Genomic DNA, 18,280 nt, shown 5'->3' on the forward strand with positions numbered 1-18,280 from the left:
GGACAATCTCTCCAAGCCCACCATGGAAGGAATAGGTCGGTCACCACCTCAACCAGTTTTCCATTAAGCAAGTCTTGGCCCAGACACCATCTTGCCAGTCAGCAGAGAGACCAGGCAGAACCGAGAGGCAGAGAAGTTTGTGTGGACACATTTGCCTCCCATGGTCCCCTGCTTCAGGATGAAGCCACGGAATAGAAGAGGTCCACGCGTGGTAGGAATGTTTCCTGCCCTGGGAGTGTGTCTGGCAATTGCCTGCTCCTCCCACTAACCTGGAACTCACCTGGCAAAGAGCTAGCCACAGAGCCACGTAAGCCAGACGAACTCCAGGAGCGGTAGGTAGCACCTTGGAGCGGGGCAGCTTGGGAGAGTGTGAGCCACCAGGGCCCCTGGGAACACTCTTGGTCTTGATAGCCCGTGCACCGTGGTCTGCGGGTGCCCTAGCCCAGAACTGCAGGCTCACTGGAATGTCCCCTCTCATACCGCTTTTTCATCCCCTCGTGCTCCTCACTGGCCTCTTCCTTGTTTGATTGCATCCCTTGAGTGTCCTTGTGTGATAGTCAAGATTAAGAAACGGTCCAGAGAACGAGGAGGAAATACTGGCAGTTCTTGGGTGAACTTCAAACACAGGAAGAGATGCTTAACCATACATAGTTTCATGGTGAAGATTTGTTTCATTGTATTTTCATGGTGAGTCATAGTCTTTGAGAGTGAAGACCTCTCATCCTGACTGAAACATGCACTCTCTTCAGAGCATGTGACCAGTTCATTGGGTTGCTGCCAGATTCCAGCCAGGTGAGAGAGCGTGTGGACTGAAGGAACATAACCTGTCCCTTCTCGGTGCTGAGCGTAGCCGCTCAGGAGCAGCAGTTACCAAGTTCATGAGTGTGTATGAAATGCCCCTGCCTCAGCTGAACCGTGACTTTGAGGACTCTCCCATGACAGCACCTCAGGCATGGGCATGGACTTTGGATACGCATTGTTAGGACTTGTAGACACTGGCAGGGGACTTCTGGAGTGTGAAGTTCTTAGGAAGGCAGTGGTAGGCACAGCTGCCTCTTCTTCCCTGACAAGTGCCCTCTGCCCCCTGAGAGGGAGAGCACTGTTGCCGTGAGTCCCTCTTGGCCGCTTGTATGGGACTCTTGGCCCTCCCCCCCTGGGGACAGCACACAGACCTGACCTAACCTCACCTGAATCGCTGCCTCGGCATCAATAATGGGAGTGGAAGGAGACAGCCCACAGCCCTCACCTCCTGGCTTCCCGTTTCAGCGCACTGCACCTTGCGTCCGATGTGTGGACTGATGAGATGGAGCAAAAATGCACCTACAGCGAGTGTGCTGAGAAATGGCGGGGAAGCTGGGCTGTGATTCTGTAACTACAGAGGCCCAAATCAGGGCAGGAGGGCCCACCTTTTAGACACTCCATGGGTGAATGTTTCAAAGGTGGGTTCCCTATAGGGGGGCATGCATTACTGCCTGTCCTTTGGAGAGGGTCCAGGGAGTCCCCCCTGTTAGCCTACCACAGCCATGGTGTCTGTGTGGGGCTGTGGAGCTGTAGGTCCCTTCCCAGCTGGATGAGCAGCCACCAGCCTGGTCTACTGTTAGGTGTCTCACGCCACAGTTCCTGTTACAGCGAATGTAGATGAACTTGAGCATGTCCCAAACACTGCTACACCATGCTACCAACGTAAGTAGCTGTCAGGGGCACTTTGTATTCTTAGTTTCTTGGCAAGAATCCAAGTGCGAGCATGGTTGTTCCATGCAGACCGCTGTCCACGTGCCAGCCCAGGGTCTAATGGGTGATGCCAAGGGAAGCGTCTCCTTGAGTGCCACCTCCCCTTGGTGAGCTCTGGCTTCCCTGGTGACCAGACACCACATCTATGTCACCATGTACACCTGGGCAAGGATTTTAGGTGTGTGTCTGCCTGACTGTGCTGTGGCTTCTGCACTCAGAGAGCCCTGCTGTACCACCATTGGTCTCCCATGTGCCAGACTTAGGTGAGCACCAAGTGTCTAGACCTAACTTAGTAACATGCTGTCTGAAGGAACAAATGGAGGAATGTCAGAACTGAGTGTCAGGACACTGGGGACTGGGTCTGCAGAGGTGAGCCGGGACAGGGGCCACTTTGTTGGTGTCCTCAGACACGAGCACATGGCCTGAGATGGCCCTGGGCGGTGCTGGGTCATCACCATGAGTGTGGAAGTTGATGGAGTTGGCCAGGGTCTTACCTGATCTTCCAGGTCTTTGCTCAGATCTGCTCTGCCGTTTCCGTCCTCCCAAGGTGTCCCCAAGTGTGGTTTGTTTGGGAAGTTTCCTTTCTGTCCTTCATCTTTTTATTCCCGTCCTAAGATGGAGCTCTCCCCAGAGCTGCTGCAGGGCATGATGGGAGCGGCGTGAACCCAGCAGGAACTCCTGTCTGCTAGCCTGGACTGCTGCCCTAATGTGGCCGTCATGCCTGCATGGTGGGGACCCTCGACGCCGAGGCTCAGCCCCAGCTCCAGTACCGTGTTGTCTTAGCTTTGGGTTCTCAGGCTTTTGTTTTGAGTTTTGAGATGTCTCCAGCTGAACTGTGCTCTCAGGAGTAATTGTGTGTGGCGTTGTCACCCAATTTGTCAGTGTTTTCACCCAACAGTGTTCCATAATTACTGACTCAGCCCTGCACTCTCTTCATTAGACATATTCAGTGTTTTGCAAATATGCCCACAGTGTAGTTGGAAGGTATATAATTTCAGTTTCTTAAAACTCACATGTGTACCCACAATGGTTTTGGTTTTGATTTTTGGATGTGTTTGCTGAGCTTTCTGGCTCCTTCATCTTTAGAAGGAGGGAATCAGCCATGGGAGATAAATATAGAAGTCACTTGGCTTTCAGGCCTGGCCACTGTGACGGGTTTGGTGTGGCTTTGGGAGATAAGGGCCTGGGTGCCTGGTGCGGGCCCTCTGTCCTGCACCTGAGCAGGTTAGCTGCTTTCAGAGCTCCGTTCCCTGCCAGCCCGCACACAAGGCCCCTCCTCTCTCTACTGCATCCATTGACTTCATCCCTGTTTTCCTGTCAGGAAATGATGGGCGTTACGTTGTCAGTTTAATCACTAAGGACATGAAGATCTGTGTCTAGCATGTCGAGTGGCTTGTGGGAAGGTCTGTAGGTGGGGACGTTGGTAACTCTTCCTTCTTCCTTATGCCTCTTCTTGTGTCCGTGGCCTTCCTCCCCACATCATCCCCATCACCATCCATCCTTGGCAGGCAATGTATTGGCCCATGTTTTTTGGCCACAGGCAAGGCCACTGCCAGCACTGATCTTCTAGGCTCCAACTCATCTCTGTCCTGCATCTGGGAGGACAGAGGCCTTGGCATCATGCCGCAGGGCTGGAGGCCCAAGCAGGATTTGCCAGTACCCAGGCTCTAGGAAACAGGTGGGTGGCAACAGAACCAGCTTCTGGGTCATCTACAGCTAATCAGGCATCATGGCCGCCAAGTGATGCCTTCCCCTTGGCCAACGTCAGTGCAGTCTCTCCTGATGCTGGGGGGTGGACTCTGGCCTAGAGCCGACACCTGAGTTCATCGTCCTCCAGAACCCTTTCCCTGCTCCACCCAGCGTGAAGCCGAGCAAAAGGAAGTTTTGTCTCTGTGGGTTTGGGGAGAGTTGGTCTCTGTGAATGGGTCCTGTGGGCGTACTATTGGTAACATGCTTATCACAGGCGTGTGTCCCAGAGACATTGATCCATCTGCATGGTGAAAACAGCTCCCAGTTTCCCGACGCTAGGCCTGCAGTTACTGTTAGATCTCCAGTCAGCGGTGATGGTGATCCATCATGTTCTGCAGAAGTAGTGGTTAAGTGTTCAGTGCTTTCTTATGAGTCACTCGAGGCCCATATGGGAAGCTGCGATGCTGCCCAGGGCCGCCCGTCCACTCCCCGCCATCCTCGCCAGACTCCTGTCCGAGGTGAGAGTCTCTGCAGCCGGTCTGTACGTGTAGCACTCAGGATTCAGTCTGTCCACACAGGGGTGAGTCTTAGGAGGTGGTTGGTTACCTTGGCTCCAGTGACACTTCCCTAGAGCTGTCCTGTCACCCCGGTCCCCGCCTGCCTGTCGCTCTGCAGTTCCTACTGTCGCTGGCTCTTCCCCACCCGCCTGTTCACCCCGACATCTCCAGAAACCCCAGAAGCGCAGAGCCTCTGCTGCTGCTGCTGCTGCGCACGGTGAGACAAGCCCAGGACAAGCCAAAGTCATTTGTGGTTACAGTTTCTATTTCTATTTTGGTTCTGGATCCGGGAAGGTATGGTTTAGGCAGTGAGTGTTTAATGGTTTCCAGATCAGGGGAATAGTCAATGTATTTTTGTGATCTGAATGGTTTTGTTTAGAAATCGTGTCCACAGCAGAGGAATGCCCCCTGAGCCTTGCAGGTAGCTGGAGGGGAAAGTTGGTACTGATGAACATGGTAGGATGTGTCTCCACAGTGCGGAGGTACTAAGAAGCAGACGGACAGGCTTGTAGGGATCCCCTGCCTGGAGCTTTGGGCCTTGAACAGGCTTGTTGGGGTTCCCCCTTCACTGAGTACCTTGGACCTTGGCCACAAGTCTAGACATGAAGAAGCCGGGAGAGACGGCTGGGCCTCCTGAAGCTGCTGAATGCTGCATTTTTCTTAATGTACCTGAGAGTCCTAGGACTCCGGACTGAAGGACTCCCTCACCCCGTGTAGAAGGGAAAGGTATTCCTGGACTCGGGGAGACAGAGGATGTATTGGGGGTGGGGGCTTCATCAGAGTGTGACTGGGGGAACAGGAGCTGGCAGGGCACCTCTCTCAGCCAAGTGTGTGCTGTCTTGGAGCTATTGAACAGGGGACGTTTCCATTTACAGCCATAAACAGACACCACAGCAATGACTCTTGTCATCGGATACCTATAAACTTGAACATCATCCTCAGGAGGAACTGCCTCTGTCAAATCGATCAGGAATTGAGCTCAGTGACATGTTTGTCCTGTCGCCATGTGTAATTTGGTTAGTGGGTTTCGCTTGTTTCAGCTGAAATTCGAAGCTTCCATTAGGTACCTAACCCTGGCCAAGACTGCCTTCCTGTGTCTCATTTAAAGCTTGCCCCTGTCCCTGGTGCTCACTTCTCTAGCTGGACTAGGGCAGCTGACTGCTGATGGTGGGCTGCTGTGGAGATACGGGCTTTGTGACCGGGTCATTCTCTGCTTGAATTTTGAGTTCCCATGCATATTGCCCCTCCTAGGGCAGCAAGAATGTCATCTCAGGTGCTTGCAGAGGCACCGGTGAGGATCCCTGCTGGGCCACCCACCCTTGCCTGGCCACACTCGCCCTCTCTACTTCAGGCCTCTCCTTTGGGGATCCACTGAACTCAGTGAAATGTTTCATTAAAAACTAGACTTGGGGGTGGAGCTGGAGCAATGGCTGAGTGGTAGCACTCTTGTAGAGGACCTAAGTGCGGTTCCCAGCACCCACACTGGGCACTTCACAGCCACCTACAGCCCAGCTCCAGGAGACCCTCTCTCCCGAGGGCACCTGTACTCACATGCACAAACTCCCACGGAAACACATAATGAAAAAGTCATTGAAAAACACAACTAAACAACATGCCAAGGATGTTGCTTGTTTTCCCTAAAACTGAGAGAAGACAGCCTTTTAGGAAGTCCAGCTTCCCTCTCCTGGAGTGATAGAAGGGGAAGGTGTGTCGACAGCCTGAGTGAGGGAAAAAGCAGAAAGAAACCCTTAGATTCCGGCCACACCTACTTCGAATCGTGACCTTTCCTAGAACCCGAGGACCCCGTGGCAAGCCTTGTTGAAATGGGATGAATGTGTCCAAAGACCCGCCTGTCTAAAGAGTACAGTGTTGTGTATTTATCAAGTTAGGCAACTGTAACCACAACCTAATTTACAGTACTCTCCTCTCCACAGAGGAGCTCTCCCTTTTATACCCTCCCCCTCCCCAGGCCTACCCTGCCCTGGGTGGCCATTCCTGCCCTTGACACTTTGCCTGCTTCCTGTAAGTGGAGCCCCTCGGTCCCCACCTTCAGTTTGTGCCTGTTGCCCCTCTGTGGCTGGCCTTGCCTGCCCGAGCTCTGAGATCCAGCACACGACAGGAACATCCTGGTTCTCTCCTCCTTGAGGCCCCTGGTCACTGAGACACCTGTGTGTAGTACTGCCCTGCAGCCTGCAGGGTGGGACCCTGGTACGCCATTGTGTGGTCCTGTTCCATCTCCCTCAGGGTGTGGGCCACTTAGATTCTGACGGCCCCAGGTCCAGTCCGCCTGCATGACCCACGTAGGTGCAGCCATGCCCTGCAAGGAGTGAGCTGTCCCCTTCCCTGCCCTGTGTGGGTCTTAAGTGAGGGTGGCCTGGCATGCCAGTGGCCTTTCCCCTGGGGTCTGCTCACTTACCATCCCTGCCATCCTTGGGTCAGTCCAGTGATTAGAACAGTAACTCCGGGTGTTTCCCCTGGTGCAGGACTCTCGGGGGAGTTGTTTGTGGGGGGAGTGGGGTAGAGTTGGCACATTTAAAGAAAGTAAGCTGAAACCACTGTCCATTTAAAATTGGGTACACTGGCCTTGAAACGCTGGTGTGCATTTCACTGAAGCTGTATGTACGGAGACAGGTGCACTGGGAAAAACGGGCTGGTAGCGGTCATGTTTGGCAGTATGTCCCTGCTCATCGTTGAAGAGGGTCCAGAACCTTCACTGTCTCTCGATAGGGCCCAACCAGCCAGGAATTGCACAGAGGCTTGGAGACTTCCAGGGAATGCTTTATTCAGTGAACAGGGTGCGGGCAGGTCCAGTGTGTCTTCCGGGGGAACCTCCATCAGTGAGTTTGACCTGACTGAGAACCTTGTTCCTTCTTTACTTTTCGTAACTGCTGATGGCTGGTTCTCTCTCACCAGTCTGAAAACTGAAGGCAGGTTGGCTCTTCATACTGACGCCCACTTGTCTGAGAAGTGAGCAGACCCTGTGGTGAGCCGTCTTCCCTAAGAGACACCTTGAGATGCTGTTCATCTTTTTTTTTTTTTTTTCTTGGTTTTCGAGACAGGGTTTCTCTGTGTAGCTTTGCGCCTTTCCTGGAACTCGCTTTGGAGACCAGGCTGGCCTCGAACTCACAGAGATCCACCTGCCTCTGCCTCCCGAGTGCTGGGATTAAAGGCGTGCGCCACCACCGCCCGGCCCGCTGTTCATCTTGAGAGACGGAGATGACACAATCCCCAGGCTGTGTTCACAAGTACACACAAACACACTTGCCCTGTGGTTGAGGGACGATGGGAATCTGGTATGTGTATAGACCCAAGGCCACCACTGTCCCTGGAGAGCTGTGCTTTGTGGCCCACGAGGTCTGCCTACAGATCCCTGACCTGGAGTGAGTGGAGGGCAGCCTCCAGCCTGAACTTTCCTCCCAGAAGAAACAAATCTAGCCAGGTTTGCCAGGACCTCTGCACCCACTTTTGGGATAGCTGCTGTTCACAATTGTTCTGGAAAAGAGTGTAGGGAGGCTTGTGTGTAAAGTATTCACCCTGTGCCCCAGAGCATTTCATCCTGCTGAAGAGAGGTCATGGGGACTTCTCCAGCCCTGCTTGAGTGATACGCCTTGGTGCTGGGAATACTCAAGTTCCGAGTGGCCTCAGGCTTGAGGCCAGTGGGAGAGAATGGGCAGAGCCACGTGTGTTCTCCCACAGCAGGCCAAAGATGGATGAGAAACGGGCTTTCTGAGTCCCCTTTCTGTGGGAAGTCAGCATTGGGATGTGGATTAAACGTGCATTTTAGAGCTGGGCCTGCGTCTTTCTTCGAGCTGGGGGAGCCTGCTCAGTCTTCACCAGACCTGCTAGAAAGACCTTCCCAGCTCCTTGTGGGGACTCAGTCACCAGTGGATGAGCGTCCCACGGAGGGCAGTCACCTGACAGCCCAGCACCTGCCCAGACCATGCAGCCCTCTAGGAAAGCCTGCCGAGTGCAGTGTGCCCTCCAGCAGCCCAGCCATCGGTCTGTAACGTGACTGTGGGACAGAGATGTGTGAGCAGTCCACAGCTGGGAGGCACACAGGGGCCCAGAACATCGCAGCTCGGGTGGGGAGAAGATCCCGGGGGCTTTGAGAGGGATGTAGGATGGACTGGGTCCAGCGAAAACCACCGAGTTCCAAAAGATGGGGACACAGTGACATGATGAAGTGATGTAGACAAATTGTCCCCCTATTTTGTTAAACCCCTTCTAGTTCCTTTGAATGGATGATAAGTCTTCCTGTTAGAGTGGCCTTGTCTTTAGGGTATTCTGAAACATTCCTTGTCCTGCTCATGTGAGCTCTACCAGCTGGATCCTCTCTGTGCTTCAAACATGAGTGACGTGATTGCGGTTGGAGAATGGACAGTGAGAGTCTGTTCTGGGCACAGTGTATATGGGAGTGGAGCATCCAGGGATGTCATGCCCTTTACGCGTGGTAGGTCACTGTGGTCTCCTGTGTGCTCATCCATTGCCCACAGTGAAGGGGTGCAAATGGCTATTTGAAAAACCCGTCTTTTAATTTTATTTCCTTAAAAATTCATTTGACACCAGTAAGACAAAAATGTTAAATCTGGGTGGTTGTTTCTACACTCCAGAGTTCTGCATTTATTTATTTATTTATTTATTTTTATTTATTTATTTATTTATTTATTTATTTATTTATTTATTTATTTATTTATTTATTTTGGTTTTTTGAGACAGGGTTTCTCTGTGTAGCTTTGCGCCTTTCCTGGAACTCACTTGGTAGTCCAGGCTGGCCTCAAACTCACAGAGATCCGCCTGGCTCTGCCTCCCGAGTGCTGGGATTGAAGGCGTGCCCCGCCGCCGCCACCGCCGCCGCCGCCGCCCGGCTTAAGTTGTTTTATAATATTTCTCTTATACAGTCTGAGTGGAAGTACAGACTGTCCTTAGGGACAGTGACAGTAGGCAGGTCTCCAGGCAGGACACCAACCCTGTGGCACCTGTGTGGTCCCCAGCTCTAAGAAGATGCACCCCTCAGCTAGCTGCAGGCTCTTCTGCTAGTGGAGCCTGTGGCTTCCTGGCCTGTAGCTCTGGTGGTCCCTTGCGGAGCTCCTGAAGTGCTGGCTGACCTTTGAGGGCTCAGGCACTGCACCCACAGCCTGCTCCCTCCTAGTCCAGGCTCTACAGTGACGGGGCAGTGTCTTCCTGCCGACTCGTTAGTCCCCTCCGTCTGCCCCGTGATGCACATGCCGGAGCCTGGACCCTTTGCTTATTCATGGAAGTGCTCCTGCCTAACTGTCCTCTCAGATCTATCGATCTGTTCTTTTTAGTACTTGATTAATTAGTCATGCGGACATGGTCCTGTGGCTGGTCTAGACTTCTGTTGTCGCTCATAAGTGCCTGTTTGTTCTGGCTGGGCCGAGCCCTAATAGCCTTCTTGCTAATCTAAAACTCTTGCTGTGATCCGGGCCTCTGGTGCTCCCCCTGATTTGGCATCTGTCAGGGACAAGAGCTTGTGGGTTTTATTTTAAAAACCCAGGCAGCTCCAGCTCCTGGCCTTGGTCGGGAAGAATGGGAATTAATATTTAACTGCCTGTGTTAGCACACTGAGAAGAGATCCTGGCCTTCAGTGTCTCGGCCCTCAGCCCACGCTGCCCTGTGGTTAACCCTTCCCTGGAGAGCTCCCCTCAGCTCAGCTTAGAGCCATCCCCAGCCCCTAAGCACAATGCATCTGTCACAGCTGCACTGCCAGGCATGGGTAGGAGATCTTTTCAGGAAGTGTGTGATCCCAGATGTGAGAAGAGCCTCAAGGAGAGACCTGAAGGAGCTGCATCTGTGTGGCCACAGGGATTTCTCCAGGGCTCTTGTTTTAGAGACTTGGAGGTGTTTTCACTCCTGCAGGGCAGAGAGGAAAGCATTAGCTCCCCTCTACGTGGGTGCCCCTGAGGCTGTGGTTGACTTCCGAGTCTCAATGGGGGCTCATGGCTATTCCTGAAACTCAACCAATGCCTGTGAAGCTTAGTGCTGTGGTTTCTGAGAGTGTCGCCAGACACTGAAAGGTATTTGTACCTTCTTCTCTTTCCGTGTGTTTACAACACTCGGTGAAGAGGCCTGACCCTGACGGGGTGAGAAGCACTGGGCAGCTGTCTTCTCCATGAGCTGGTGGAGCCCTCCAGGCTTTCCTGGCAGAGGAATGATGTATGGTTCTCAGCAAGGCCTTGGTCCCCATCCCCTCCCCATAGAGAGGCAGCACACGAAATCTTCTCTCACTGGGAGGGGGCTGCCGGGCCTTGGTTCTGACTAAGGTAGTACCTGCTGGGCAGCCACTGTGCCTTAGCTGGTTCAGGGCAGTGGGTATGGTTAAGTTGGAAGCTCCCTTTGAGGAGCCAGATCCTGAGATCCCGATGAGGGAATGCTCCTTCAGCTCATTGTGGCCTGAGACCTGTCACTACTCTGGGAGTGGCCCTGTCGAATGTGACCCCAGGGCTGGGAAGCGGCTCCTGTGGCAGTGGTGTCCTTCTGCCTGGGTCCTGGGGGTGTGGCCACAGTTTGAGCTGCTTATTCAGACTTCTGCAGAAACAAAGCTGGGCCCTACTGAGGAAAAGTGCAGGTGGGGGCATGCACAGAGACAAAGTGGAGCACCGTTGCAGGATGTCTGCATTTAGGCATCTTGCAGCAGGGTGTGCTGGGAAGGGCTTCGTGGCTTCAGCAAGCACGTCGCTGAACAGAGGGATTGGTCATGTAAAAGGATAGAGAGCGAGCCAGGAAGGATGGATGTGTAACTGGACAGACACACAGGTGCTAGTCTGCTGGGCAATACCTTTACTGGCCGTGAACTGGGAGTTTCCCAGCAGCAGAGGCCATCCAGGAGGGAGTTGTGTCCCAGGCCCTCCTGGTCTTTTGGGCCTGGCACCTGACCACGTATTTGAAATGCACAATCCCCCTGCCTCACGCTGTTTCTGTCCGTACCCAGTGTTGGCTTTGGGCCTCTCCCCGAGCAGCTAGCCACCCCCCCACCCCCCCCGTCAGTGTCTGCCTGGGGAACTGGCTACAGAACTGAAGCCCCTCACCTGTAGGGCTAAGCCAGTCATGTTTCCAGGCTGGGGTAGGGACCCTGGGAGCCCCCTGTGACCCTCCACATCATCAGAAAGCGCTCCGGTGGCAGGTGGGATGGGACTGTGGCCTCCGCCGTCTCAGCAGGACGGTCTCTGTTTCAATGTGATGGCACTGTGGGGAGGATCCTGCACTCCAGGCCCCAGGCACATGCTGACGGTGCTCTTCTTCCACAGTGTGCAGGAGAAGAGAACTGGGTGGACAGTCGGACCATCTACGTGGGACACAAGGAGCCCCCTCCGGGTGCAGAGGCCTACATTCCACAGAGATATCCCGACAACAGAATCGTCTCCTCCAAGGTAGCTCACTTCCTGCCCTGAGGTTCTGCCTGCGGGAGGCTGCCACAGGGGACCTTCTGAGAGCACTGGTGCTACCCTGCAGCTGTCCCCAGGGTGGCCCTGCTCTCCCAGCAGCCACACTGTTCCCGCACTGCTGTCCCTGGGCCAGGCAGTTCCACTCGACTCCTGCAAGGCTGTCAGGGCGGCTTTGCTGGACCTCGCCCTCTCCACTTCTCTAACCGCCCCCAGTTTAGGACCAGACTTGAAGTGTAAGGCATGAGTCACATCCCAACGCTGCCCCTTAGCCGTACACTGCCCGGCTGTGCCTGGCGACCAGGCCTCCCGGCTAGGCGTGCGCGGCAGACGGAGGGAGAGTGCAGCTGGGTCTCCTCGCTCTGGTGACAGGCTTTGTCATCAGAGGATGTGCAAATGTAGACCACGTCGAGAGACATCTCAGAGGTTTGAGGGTGGGAGTGAGGAGCTGTGACCCCACACAAGAGGATGGACACGGCTTTCCAGAGGGGAGGAACACCTTCCCTTATGAACAGACATACCTGAAAACACATGCATTTGTGTGCCGTAGGTCTGTACACTGTGTGTGTGTGTGTGGCCAAGGGGCAGATATGTAAGTCACAACCAAGTGTTCTGAGACCCAGGTAGGCCTATTTAAGTTGCACAAGGCTCCCACGAAGGAGGTCTGTGTCATTGACACTGGTGTTCTGATGTGCACAGCTCTGGAACTCACATCACAGACGCCATTGTGCTGAGATCTGCTAAGTTCTCTCTAGAACTCAGAGCCCTGCATTCGTTGAGAGGATTTTATGACCCAAAAGGTTAGCCTCCCAAGGACTTTTTTATACTGTTATTTATTTTGTAACAGCAGCATTAAACTATTTATAATAGCTTTGTCCAGAAGCACAACCTAGGCCAGTAAAACACGCTCATAAGTAAAACCCACATATGAGTGTCCCTGAGGTGACGCAGGCCTGACAGTGAAGAGACCTATGGAAGAGAAACACCTCCCCGTCCCTGTGTTCACAGACGGGACTGACGCTCGTCAGCTCTCTAACAGACCCATCCCCACCACCACCACCACCCCGGGAGGGGGTGTCCGTGTCGTGTGTGTGTGTGTGTGTGTGTGTGTGTGTGTGTGTGTGTGTCCGTGTCGTGTGTGTCCGTGTGTGTGATCTGAGTGCAGACAGGTGCTGCCCAGGCCGTTCACGATGCCTATGAGAGCAGAGCAGCCTGACTGAGCTCTCTGAGAGGCTCGGGGGCTTTGCGGCTGTCGGGAGCCCCACCCTCACCCCATTGCTTTTATCCGTTTGGGGCTGTTGCCCACGGTGATGCTGAGAGGCTCTTACTTCTGTTTTTGCCCCTGGAGAACAGGAACCACCACAGCCTCCTTGACTTCTGGGAAGGAAATCCACAGGGAGGCTGTGTGGGAATTGCAGGTCCCAGGGGTGTTCAGAAGCAGTTTCTCCTAGAGAGGCTCCTTCGTACCAGGAAGCTTTTGAGCAGGAACCAACAGAATTAAGTCAACACTCGGCAGAGAGTGGCCCGAGGAAGGACGGGCCAGGAATTAGCAGAACCACTCCAGGACCTTTCATCTCAGCCCCCAGCAGGCGGTCAGCACAGGGAGTGAGCGAGCACCTGTGAAACATCAGTGCCTTGTCTCCGTGACAAGTAACCAGCGGTGTTTCAGGGGAAGATGCGCACAGCCTGGCCCTTGTACCAGTTCAGGAAGGAAGGAAGGGTAAACCCTTGGACAGGAGGCAGGGCTCTGGACCTCAACTGACACAGGGTTTTATGCAAACCAAGTGCAAGTCTGTGAGGTACCATGGGGAATTTATCATTGTTTTTGCTCGAATAACAAACAGCTCAGGTGTGTGGAAAGTGCTGGTGTGTTCAACAGATATACAATGGTTTTGTAGACTATGTCTAGAGTAATGTTGTTTCTACCTTAGAAATGCCAAAGTATGCCTCAGAGCCAGGCAGTCTGATTAAAGCAGAAGCTGTGGCAGGGTTTGTCCGTGAAGGGTCACAGGGGGGCCTCCACATGCCTGCCGTGGCAGGGGCCTTGTTACTAGTGGTAGTGATTGGCCAGAGTTCCCATTTCATGGAAGAAGAAGAAGATAAAAATGACCACTTTTGTGGCTCCTCGTGGCCTCTGGCCACACACACGTTCCCCATGCCGGTGTCTGGGGAGACTCTGGTCTCAGGACAGAATGGTCCTTGGGGCATGGAATTCACAGGGGGCCTGCTCTGCCCTCAGGAGGCTGCCAGAGTAAACATGGCTCCCCTGGCATTGCCCGCTCCCCAGCCCACACCTCTTATGTTAGGAAAGCTGGACTAGTGTTGATTATTGTGAAACTGATTACCTCTGCCACTTTAGATAGAGTGTTTTATTGATGGATATTTATACAGATGACTTTTTACCATATTTACCGTGTTGCTTAAACACTGAGCAACTTTCTGAGGCTACAACTTGTTTATTAAGAAACTAAGGCTTAGTGGCAGGAACATGTCAGTAGCCACTCAGAACAGTAGCCATACTGTTCTGAGCATGGAGTTCCTTCTGCAGGGCTGTTGTCCCCCATGACTCCCCCTAACACGTCATGATGCACCCTCATTCCCAGCCCCAGCAATCCTGTGTGGCGTTGAGTCTTCCTGCCCCTGACAGCCCCTTTCCCAGCCACAAAGGAAAGCTCCATGCGAGCTGACTACAGAGCAGCCTCTGGTTTAGTGCTTTTGTGGAGCAGTGAGGTTCAGGCCTGCGGGCTGGATCCCCTCCAGGTGGACAGCGGCTGAAGCTCTGGGACCCTCTAGTTTCCTGGCTGCTAGCAGAACAGAAGAGTGCCTCGTTCCTCCCAGTGTGTCCCCTTGACTTGTGACAACACGTAGACTATGTAGGACTTCGGTGAGCCATCCTCCAGGCCAGGAACACAAAGCAAGAGATTGGCATACCCAGGGGAGCAGGAGGCTGTATGGACATGAGACTCACATGCCAGTGGGTGTACCCACTGCTCAATGAAAGAATGCCGAGGCCAGTGGGCACCCTCAGCTCAGTGTGAGAACACAGAGAGGCCAGAGTGCACCCTCAGCTCAGTGTGAGAACACAGAGAAGCCAGAGTGCACCCTCACCTCAGTGTGAGAAGAGAGGCCAGAGTGCACCCTCAGCTCAGTGTGAAAAGAGAGGCCAGAGTGCACTCTCAGCTCAGTGTGAGAACACAGAGAAGCCAGAGTGCACCCTCAGCTCAGTGTGAGAAGAGAGGCCAGAGTGCACCCTCAGCTCAGTGTGAGAACACAGAGAGGCCAGAGTGCACTCTCAGCTCAGTGTGAGAAGAGAGAGAGGCCAGAGTGCACCCTCAGCTCAGTGTGAGAACACAGAGGCCAGAGTGAACATGGAGAGGCCAGTGGGCTCCCTCTGCTCTGGATGAGGACAGACAGCCCAGCAGACTCTGGCCCAAAGTCTCCATGAGTGTGAAGAGGCAGGGCTTATTAACTGTCTCCTGTGGGTCAACACACCTCAAGACATTTCCATGGGAGAAAGAGACACTGTGACCTCCTCATTTTCCCAGCTCCTTACAGGTGGAGCAGCCATCTTATTCCTCCTCTTAGTCATTGATAACAGACTGTTGCAAGCTGGGATACTTTCCACTGCTGCTGTGATAATAGAAGTGGAACTCGATACCTGAGTGTGGATGACAGTGAGACATTGTGTACTGGCCATGAGTCCCACAAATACGGGAACCTTTACAGATTGGCAAGATAGAAGATGTGTGGCTGACCTGCCACTCTCACGTGGCCAGTACCAGCTCTTATAATAAAGAGCTCCAATTATGTGTGTGTGAGAACATGTAGGAGAGGGCACATGTGCGCATACATGGATATGCATGTGAAAGCCATAGGTCAAAGTTGGGTGTCCTCCTTAATGCCTTAATTAGATGTAATTCTAAATGGTCTTGTTAAATAAGAAACGCAGAGCCCAATAGAGTTAAAAGCCTAGAGATTGAGCAGTAGACAGGAGCTAAGACCACCTTATCTTACCACTCGCTGCTGTCCTTCCCCTGAGAGAGAGACCTTCTTCCTGTGTCCTGTCTTTTCATTGCCTTTCTGTTCTGCCTTCTCATTGGCTCTAAACCCAACCACATCACTTCCTCATCACTGCCTGTCTATACAGACCTCCAGGTCTCTATGGTTGGTACTGAGATTAAAGGCATGTGTCACCATGCTGGCTATGTCCTTGAACACACAGAGATTTTGCCTGCCATGTGATGGGATTAAGGGCGTGTGCTACCACTACCAGGCTTCTGCTTAATGGCTTGCTCTTAGCTCTAATCACCAGGCAACTTTATTAACATACAAATAAAATCATATTTCAGCACAAACAAAATATCACCACCATACTTAATGACTCTCTTTTTTTAGGCCATCTCTCCCTGAACCTGTAGCTTAGCTAATTGATTAGACGGGCTGGCCAACAAGCCCCAGGGTTTCCCTGTCTCCACCTTCTCACTGAGGTTGTGACTGGCACTTCTGGGCCCTGCTATTTGTTGGGTGTTGGGGATCTGAACTCTGGTCCCCATGCGTGTGTGGCAAGCATTTTATTGACGAGGCCATCTCTCCAGCCCCTTGGTTTATCTGTTACAGAGGTGTCACATGATCACGGACATTTGAATTATCTCGTTGGCTTTCTGTAACATGCAGTCAGCAGTAATAACTAATTAATGTTTTGTGAACCACGGGGTTACAAAGCTGAGAGTTCTCGGCTGTGGTAGGTCTTCGTAGTGGTACATGGTTCTCTGGTACATGGTAAAATTTTAGGGTACTAGAACAACATTCTAGGTAACACAGGTCTAGACATGCATGTGGCCCTCTTCGTGGAAACGCATTGTACACACCAGGGTCACCTCCTGTGTCCCACTGTAGTGGAGTTGAGAGGTCCCGTTCACCTTCTCCAGGAACAGCCCACAGAGCCAGTTCAACCACACAGCGGCTCAGTCATGAAGACTGTTTCATTTAGCAGCTACAGCAAAACCTCCAGCTATGACCTTAAATCCACCTGTGCTTGTGACCACTCCAGCCCAGGAGTGTTCCTTCCGTGACGGCCTGAATCATGAATCCCAGGCCCGGCTTTGTTCACTAGACACACCAGAGGTCCGTGGTCTGTTCCGGATTTTGATCCTTGTCTTCACTCCCAAATAAATCTTTCTTCATTGATGGATAGGAGAGTATCATTATCAGTGTGTGTGGGAAGTTTGAAAGAGTCTACCAGAATTTCCAAATACAAAGTATTTACTCATTATGATACTGGGAATTAAATTCAGGGCCTTGCACATGCTAGGCAAATGCTCTGCATCTGGACCATGTCCTCAGCCCTACCCCATTTTTTAAATTTTATAAAAATAGAAACATATTAAAGCTCTTCCCCATCATACAGCGAGTGGTTTGGTCACCCCATATCGACAGCAGGAAGACGGTGTTGTTAAGATGTTAACCCTCTTGACAGGATCTGCAGAGTCCCACCAGTGACTTTGAGGGTCTCCTCATACTTGTAAATGTATGTGGAAAGACAAGTGACCTTGGATAGCAGCACAGCGTAGAGGACATGTAGAGGGTAGCCACTGTTCTCAGTGCAGACGCTGAGTGGTCAGTTTGGAGAACATGTAGTGTGGGGACCGCCCTCTCTCCTCACCCCGTCAATACAGCAGAGGGTCCTTGCATGTGGCTGCAGACAGATGCAGCGCCCTGCAGTGTGGACACCATGCCTGCCGTCAGGGAAGCAGCCTCCAGGCAGCGCAGACTCTGTCCCTTCTGCTGCGTCTCTCAGTTGTACTGGGCAACAGAGGGGAGATGAGAAGACACAGGAAGTGGCCCCCCTGACCAAGAGTCGTGCCGAATCTCCACTGGGCCCGGACTGATGGCACGCTCTGTACATGCACAATAACTGCTTTGCTTCTGCCCTGACTCGATGGGCCGGCGCCTTTGGGTGCGGTTCCTTCGGAGGGTTGCACTGTCCTAGCCGCTTGTCTTGGGCCTTGTATAACATGGACAAAATGTCTACCCCTAAACTCTGGTGAGCTTGTGTCCAAAACTAAACATTTTATACTCTGCACTGCTCTTTCGTAGTAGAGCCCCACATAGTGACCTTCCTGTGCTTTTGTTGTATACAGTACACGTTCTGGAACTTCATACCCAAGAACCTGTTTGAACAGTTCAGAAGAATAGCCAACTTTTATTTCCTCATCATCTTCCTGGTGCAGGTAAGGATGGTCCTGGCTCTCTGTCTCAGCAAATGTCATTTGCGTCTCAAGTAAGGGACACACAGTCACTAAAGTCAGCAAGGATGTGACGCCCCTCATCTGCCACTCATTCTTGGGTTCTCTGAATCCAGCCCCAAGAAGAGACAGGGCAGGGTCTCCAGCCACGCCTGGTGTCTCCATTTACTCCTTCTTGAGACTCAGAAACGCAAAGCAGACGTACATCCAGGGAGACAGGCGAGGCGGGAACAGAGCAAGGGTGTGGGCGGGGAGCCGCTGGTAGATTGCGCTTTGTGAGCAGCAGTGTTACATTTTTCTAAATTATTCTAAGTATAGCTCTAAATGACAGGAAAATCTCCCCAGCGTGAACTCTGTCAGAATAACTCAAGTGTGACACCTGCGGCATGGACTAAATGAATCGACGTCTCTAGAGTCAGACTTGTGCCCTCGACACATGCTGACTGCTGTCCTTAAGCCACCCCGTCACCAAGGAGCCTCCCACAGCACTGTAGTCCCTGGGACGGGGTGCTGTCCCTCTTGTCCAGGCTGCAGGGCAAGGGGGGAGCCAGCGACGTGCTTTATTTAGTAGGTGGAAGCGCATGGGAAAAGGCTGCGTTGCCAGCCCAGCCCGCTGTCCGCGGCCGCTAGCACGTGTCTCCCAGGTGACTGCTGTCTT

General features: G+C 52.9%; 1 protein-coding gene across 8 annotated transcripts in view; it reads left to right on the forward strand.

The window, feature by feature from the left end:
• Atp11a (ATPase phospholipid transporting 11A) overlaps positions 1-18,280 on the forward strand; it is a 112,083-nt gene that overhangs the window by 38,150 nt on the left and 55,653 nt on the right. For all 8 annotated transcript variants that reach the window (XM_028881289.2, XM_028881290.2, XM_028881291.2 and 5 more), the window contains exons 2-3: positions 11,243-11,365; positions 17,518-17,607. In XM_028881289.2, coding sequence (XP_028737122.1) covers positions 11,243-11,365; positions 17,518-17,607 — 213 coding nt within the window. The remainder of the gene's footprint in view (positions 1-11,242; positions 11,366-17,517; positions 17,608-18,280) is intronic.

This window comes from Peromyscus leucopus, chromosome 17 (assembly GCF_004664715.2).
Source record: "Peromyscus leucopus breed LL Stock chromosome 17, UCI_PerLeu_2.1, whole genome shotgun sequence".
Taxonomy (NCBI): domain Eukaryota; kingdom Metazoa; phylum Chordata; class Mammalia; order Rodentia; family Cricetidae; genus Peromyscus; species Peromyscus leucopus.